The 6,659-nt window shown below is 61.8% G+C and overlaps 1 protein-coding gene across 1 annotated transcript; it reads right to left on the bottom strand.

Annotated features, from left to right (window-relative positions):
• Positions 1-1,738: 1,738 nt before the first annotated feature.
• On the bottom strand, positions 1,739-5,309 carry LOC311513586 (melanoregulin-like). Its single transcript, XM_084615511.1, has 5 exons — positions 5,158-5,309; positions 3,728-3,887; positions 2,778-2,868; positions 2,201-2,364; positions 1,739-2,005 (listed from the first exon to the last, which is right to left on the bottom strand). The coding sequence occupies exons 1-5, from the start codon at positions 5,226-5,228 to the stop codon at positions 1,787-1,789; spliced, it is 705 nt and encodes a 234-aa protein (XP_084471637.1). The 5' UTR covers positions 5,229-5,309; the 3' UTR covers positions 1,739-1,786.
• Between the last annotated feature and the right edge of the window lie 1,350 nt (positions 5,310-6,659).

Here is a 6,659-nt window from a genome sequence, read left to right as displayed (position 1 = left end):
GCTGGCTGCCCCATTCCTGCTGGGCCCTCACAAAGTCCCGCCTCCTCTCTCGTTTGATGGCAAGGGGTGGATCTCAGCTATGCACCCCCCCCATGTGATTAAGCAGCCTGTCAGCGCCTGGAAAGCAGGACCTTGATGGCTTTGTGCAGAGAAATCCCTTTCCCAGCCTCCAGCCCAGGGGTGTCAGCTGACATACCAATGGCTCATGCTCTAGGGGCACAGATAGCCCCATGGCTGCCATTCCTGCTGGCTAAGGGCTACCCCAGAGCACTAGCCCCAGCCCCATCCACCCCCCCTCCACAGCCCAGGGGCCACGGCTGTCCGTACTGACACCTCAACCGCCACGATAGCCGAACCCAGGCAATATGGGGCACCAGACTTAACCCACCTTGTGCCCCACAGTCCCATCTGCAGGGGGTGACGGCAGCTGTCAGCGTTAAGATGAATGGGCCAATTTCACCTCTCTTGGGGCTGTTGTTTTAGGCTCTCTGCAGACTCAGGCAGGCAGAGGGGATATTCCCCCCCCGCCCACACCCCAGGGTCACATTTTCAAACTTTTCTTTGCATCCTTGAGGACTCGCAATAGGTTTTCTTTTCTTTTCTTTTTTTTTTTTTAAAGCCAAACTCTCAGCCCATGACTCCGGAAGCTGGAGCTGTAATCCCTGTGCCCAGTCAAGGGGTTGTAAGAGCCCCTTCTGCATGTAATACCCCTTCCCCTCCCCCAGGCTACGCAGGGGGGTGTAGCGCCAGGCAAAGCTGGGGCAGCTTGGCCCGGTTGCACAGAGTCACGTCAAGTGGGGAGGGGGGCAGGAGCACCGGGGTCGGGGCAGAAGTCACACCACTACACCTAAGATCAGGGAGACCCCTTTGCCGAGGGGGAGATGGCCTGTCCTGACCCCGGCCTCTGCCTTGCTTGTCTCCTCTTGATGCCACAGCTGCCCTGCCAGGCAGCAAAGCTCCCCCTGTCCCTTAGCGCCCAGGAGGCTGGAACCCGGCCCTGTGAGGCGGCCGCTAATCCCAGCCTGGTGCATAGAGCGCAGCTGACCTTTCGCGAGCCCGGGGACACCACGTGCTTGCCCTTTGGACTAGCCAGCTGGCCGCCAGCGCCCACTCCCCTCCCTGCCGCTGAACTAGACGAGCCCTCAAAGGCAATCTGGCCCTACTCCTCTTTCCCACCCCTCCTCGGGCCTGGTGCCCCCCTTGCTGACTCCCCAGGCAAAGCTGCAGGGAGCACCCGCCTCTCTTTTGCAGCCTCATCTGGGCGCACGGGCCGCAAAGGGGGGGGATGATGGACAGCCAGGGGTCGGGTAAACAACATAACCAGAGACTTGTTAACTGCTTCACGGGGCCCGCTGCCAAAGCCAAAGGGCGGTGGGGGGGGGGAGAGATGCTTTGAACTAGCATAAAGATAGACGCCTCCTAAATCCCCCAGCTTGGGAGTGACACATGATCCAAGCCTACAGCAGCAATGCCAGCCCCAGCTGCCCCTCTGCGGCCACGGGCTGGGCTGCAGGGGAAGGGGAACGGCCTGTCTTCATCCCCGGCAGGCAGGCTCTAGCGAGTCGTTAGTCATGGTCGGGGTAAGGGCCAGAGGCACTCGTCAGGGATCAGGCCCCTCTCTCCCGTGCCAGGCACTGTACATATCCCCCACAACACACAGTTTCAGGCCCCCTCCCTCCCATGCTAGGCACTGTACGTTTACACACACACAAAACAGGTGGCTGAAATAAACAAATAGGCAGCTCTCAGCCCAGAGTCAGCAGCCCGGCTGCCCTGAGGGCAGGCCTCACTCTATCAACTTGACCAACAGGGACACTTCATCCATCACTGTGGCCTCCTCCTCCTCTTCCTCCCCGCCTTGGGGCGCCGGGCTCAGCGTCACCAGCGTGGCCTCTGGGCTGGGGGGCTCCTCCTCGCTGGAGGGCCCCTCCTCGGCCTCCGGGGGGTAGTAGTGCCGGGCAGCGGAGAGGAAGTCATCGCCCGCGTCCAGGACGAGCAGCCGGTCCTGGGGAGGGAGAGACGCAGCCAGGCTGGGATGGGGAGGGGCACAAGGTCAGGGGCAAGCAAGGGGCTATGACCAGAGGGAGGGACCCACCTCCCCCTGTGGGGGGAGCAGCAATTGCCCATCATCCCTCACGGAGGGATTGTAGACACGGGGGAGAAGGGGACCCCTGCCAGCTGCCCCCCCCGCCCCACACACCAGGACGAAGAGGTAGCGCTCGGGGAGGCTGCAGTGGCGGTCGAAGAGGCTGGTCTGGTCGGCCAGGGCGGCAAGGAGCTGGCGGGCCTGCAGGGGCTGGCTCAGGGAGCTGTAGGAGGCCACGGAGGTGATGTCGAGCAAGCCGTGGGCCTCGCCGCTGAACCCTGCCCAGGGATGGGAGGAGAGAAGCCTGTGAGCCCACGCTCGCCCTCGCTAGAGCTATGCGGGGCCTCTCTGCGAGGGGATAAGAACCTACTACTGCTACCAGGCGCTAGAGGAGTTACTCCCTCCAGCCCCAGGGCAGAAGACGCCAGCCCCTCAGACCAGGCATTGCCCTGGCACCAGCCCATCGCCCTGGGCTCATTAACACTCCCCCCACGGGGGTGAGGCTCCGGCGCTCAGGAGAGGCAGGGTGAGTCCTGCTCTCTGGGTCCGACGGTGCGTGCTGGGCTCTGCGTCCCACTGAACAAGCCCCTCAGCTGCACTGCCTCCCGGCGAGAGGGCCCAGCCCAGCCCAGCCCCTCAGCCCCGGCAAAGCGTGCCCCCCCCCCCGCCAGCAGGGAAGGGGATGCCGTACCCAGGACCTCTAGGATCTGCCTCCAGCGGTCCTTCAACTCGCGGCGGATTTGGCGGTGGGCGCTGATGTCGAAGCTCAGGCGTCGGTAGCCCTGCGGGGGAGGGACTGGGGGTCAGCCCCCGGAAACCACAAGGCACCAGCTCTCCCCCTCTCCCCTTCTCTCTCCACTCATGGCTGCCGTGCACCAGCACCACTGATCGGTCCACGGCCACGGTCCCAGCCCGGCCTTGGAGACTGACTGGGAGTTTCACAGGACAGTGCTGCTTTGGGCAGCAGGGGGCGGACCAGGAGCCAGGACTCCTGGGTTCTATTCCTGGCTCTGGGAAGGGAGTGGGGGCCCGTGGTTTAGAAGAGCGGGGGCTGGGAGGCAGCTGGCCTGGATTCTAATTACAGCCCTTACTCCACTATGTGACTGTGGCCAAGTACCAGCCTCACTGTGCCTCAGTTTCCCCACGGATACAGTACAGATGTGTTGTGAAGGCTCAGATCCCAGCATCAGAGCAGCCTAGAGCACTTCAGTGCCTGGTAGATGTGCCAGCTGGGGTGAGATCCCATCCAGCCGAGCTGGGCACTCCCATTGGTCTGACACGGCCACTCACTCATCCCCTTCCTGTAAGGGAGTTATGGTCCAGTAGCACCCAGAGGAGCTAAGTGAGAGCAGGGCCCTGTTCTGTTGGGCGTTGCCCAAACACTGCCAGCCACAGCCCTGAAGAGCTCCCAGGTTAAGCAGACAGGCTGGGAGGAGAAACTGAGGCAGCCGGGACAAGGACTTGCCAAAGGTCACAGCACCGGTCAGTGGCAGAGCCAGGCATAGCACCCAGGCCTCCTGGGGCCCCATTCAGAGCCCTACACGTCTCCAGCCTCAGGGAAGAAGAAAGTTCCCTGCGGGTAGGCATGCACAGAGGGGCCCTTAGGGAGTCCTAGGGGCAGCAGGGGCCCGGGGCACCGACCTCCGAGCCGCGGCGCAGCCTGGCCCGGTTCTGCAGCAGGTTGTAGAGCTCGCGGTCGTCGTCGCGCTCCATGTGGGTGTCGTCCACCGGCTCGTTCCACAGGTTGGTGGCCTGGGCCCGTTTGCGCTTCCCCAGCTGATCGAAGTACCGGAGCATCTCACTGCAACGAGAGGAGAGCGGCCCCGGGCGAGACAGCGCATGGCATGCACCCAGCCTGGCGCCCAGGCCTTAGGCAGCACCAGCTGGCTCGGCCAGACGCTGGCATGCAAAGGGGGCCACTTTACTGGGCAGTGGGGCAGCTTTCTCCATGGACCCCTCCCTTCCAAGCCCCTGGCTGCAAGACTGGGGGTGAGGGAAGCCGGGCGGGCGCTAAGCAGGTTGTAACAATGGCGCATCCAATACCCTGCTTCAGTGGCAGCCCAGAGCCGGTGGCTCAAGGGGAAGGGGACCCCCCCAAACCTCACGCACACTCATGTGGCCTGGTGGAGAATGCAGGGTCCTGGGGGGTAACCAGGAAGGAGGCAGGGAGCTCATACCCCCACCTGGAAGAGGCAGTCGAGCCAGCAGGAATCTCGCAGGCGCTGGCAAGGGGTGAGTGGCGGGAGGTGGGTACCAAAATGGGCAGCAGGGCAGGTTCAAACCGAGGCTTCCTGACCCAGGTGCCGGGTGTTTTTAAAAAAAGAAAAAGGGGGGGGCCTGAAATGCCCTTTAGATCTTTGTGGGGGATGCGCCTGGGGGCTCTAGGGACATTGACAGGGGAGGGAGATCCCGCTCAGTGCTGGCAGCAGTGGAAACGTTCCCTCTGCAAATCCCGATCCCAGCGGAGCCTGGCTGGATAGCCCCGCTCTGTCCCCATCAGCCCCCCACCAAAGCAGCCCCCGTCATTGTAGAGGAAAGAGGAGCAAAGGTGATTGGGAAGCGGGGTTCAGAGGCGTCTGCCCTGCAGCCGTGAGCACGTCTTTCTCCATCCTTGTATGAACGCCTGCATGGCTGCCACGTCTTGCTTCTCCCAGGGCTCCGAGTTCTTCCGACACACACTCGGGGCCGGGATCCTGGCACAGAAATGGAGCTGGCCCCGCTGCGGAACATGGCGGCCGCTGACCAGCATGCGGGGATGTCGTGCCAAGCAGCTTCAGACAGGCACGCGGGAGAGAACACCTTACGCTTCTCAGGGCTGCTACCATAGCACCGGACGCAAACGCTGAATTCACTATGATGTCGAACAGAAGGGAAGGACGGACGTGGTTTAAAGCACTGACCCGGGACTCAGAGCGGTCTTGCTCCGTGCCTCAGTTTCCCCAACTTTAAAATGAGGCAAATAATGCTCTCTTTTGCATCCAGTTCTTCAGAGAAGCGACTGCCTCTCACTCCGTGCAGCGCCCAGCCCACCGGGACTCCAATCTGACTACCCTACTGATATTAATAAATACCTGAGGAGTGGATTGTTCTCTTGCTCTTCTTGTTCACAGGAGCAGCAGCAGATCTGGTGCCAAACATCCATTCTCCTAATGCGCGTATGAATCAAACCCAGAGGAGCAGCAGAGGTCTCATCAAGGGGCCGCGAACACTTCTCCTGCGAAGAAACGGCTCTGAAGGAGAGTGAGTGAGAAGTTCAGTGTGTTCTAAATTTAAGAAAAATGCAAGTCAAAAGCCCTGATCATGTGAGATCCCCCCTCACCAGGGCTCACAGCCTTAAGCAAGGGGGACGCAGCCTTGCTAAAAAAGAGGCTCTTCTCTGCATCGCTTGGGGTTACTGGGCAATGAAAGCCGGTTTGTTTCCTTCCTAGCAGAAAGCAAACCCGTGGTCTGTAATGGCTGTAAATACACACCAGGCCCAGCCCAGGAACATGATGACCAGGTCCTGGAAGGCTGGGGGATTCGGGCGCAAGCCAGGGATGTCCCCTCTCCTAGTACCTCTTGCGGGGAGCTGCTCAGATGCAGTGGGAAAGGGGTTGCTTTAGCTGACGGGTCACTCCGTGCTTACCAGCCGGGCAGTACAGTCAGGCTCAGCCAAGAGCAAGGACTGTCTGGGCCACGGAAACCGACCTACTCCTGGAGAAATCCCCCTTCCCCATGCGGGGTGGAAGCCCGTGGGCATGAATGAGCGTGCGCGGGTGACACACCGAGTTCTCCGCACACCGGGACGGTCACGTTAACCCCCCATCTCCAGCGCTCCCCTCGCATTCACGGCTGAGCACAGCAAGGAGCGAAGGTGCACCGTGCCGGCATGTCACGCTAATGGCTCTGCTAGCGGCCTTCATTCCCCCCACCCCCCGCTGGCGACACACACCTGGGCAAAAAGGGATGCTGAGGCCTGTGGAAGCTGGGTGCCTGCCAGGGTGTGGAAGAATTCCTTGCACCCCCTCTACCCACCCAAGCAAAGCACAGTGCAACTTTCCCCTGCCTAGATGCCACTGGGCCCCGCTCCCAGCCGGAGGGGGCCTGGGCCAGGTGATCAGAATCCTGCTGGAGGCGTGTGCCTTTTACTCCGCCTTCCAGCGGGACACAAGGGGACAGAGAACTGCAGGATGCACTAGACTGGTGGGCCGTCGCCTTTCCCTGGCCCCGGAGTTACCCCTATGTCGACAGGGGGAGGGTGGGGCCCCATCTGCAGTAGGTGGGACTTGCACTTGGCTGTCAGCCCTGCTTTGAAGGCCCGTTGGTAAGCCAGGGCCCGGCTGGCTGGGTGTTCCCAGCCGGCAGGGACAGTGCAGGTGTAAGTGGGCTGGTGTGCCCTTACTACGACTCAGGGGGGGTGTTTTGGTTGCTAGCTCCTAGTACCGAAAGGGGAAGGGTCGATGGGAAATCAGGACCCTGAGACTGACAGTCGCCAGGAGCAATGGGGAGAGGTCAGTGCTCCAGGTCAGCCTCAATCACAGGGTGGGCTAATGAGGGAGTCAGGAGGTCGGGGGTCCCGTCCTCCAGGGGAGCT

This window comes from Lepidochelys olivacea, assembly GCF_965140295.1.
Source record: "Lepidochelys olivacea isolate rLepOli2 genome assembly, chromosome: 27".
Classification (NCBI taxonomy): domain Eukaryota; kingdom Metazoa; phylum Chordata; order Testudines; family Cheloniidae; genus Lepidochelys; species Lepidochelys olivacea.
This window is presented reverse-complemented; position numbering and strand designations above follow the sequence as displayed.

Coding starts and splice junctions, on each gene's coding strand:
- LOC311513586 (XM_084615511.1), bottom strand. CDS start 5,228: ATGGATGTTTGGCACCAGATCTGCTGCTGCTCCTGTGAACAAGAAGAG. Junction 2,365..2,777: donor GCAGATCCTAGAGGTCCTGG/GTACGGCATCCC, acceptor ATCCCTGGGCAG/GGTTCAGCGGCGAGGCCCAC. Junction 2,006..2,200: donor AGCGCTACCTCTTCGTCCTG/GTGTGTGGGGCG, acceptor CTCCCTCCCCAG/GACCGGCTGCTCGTCCTGGA.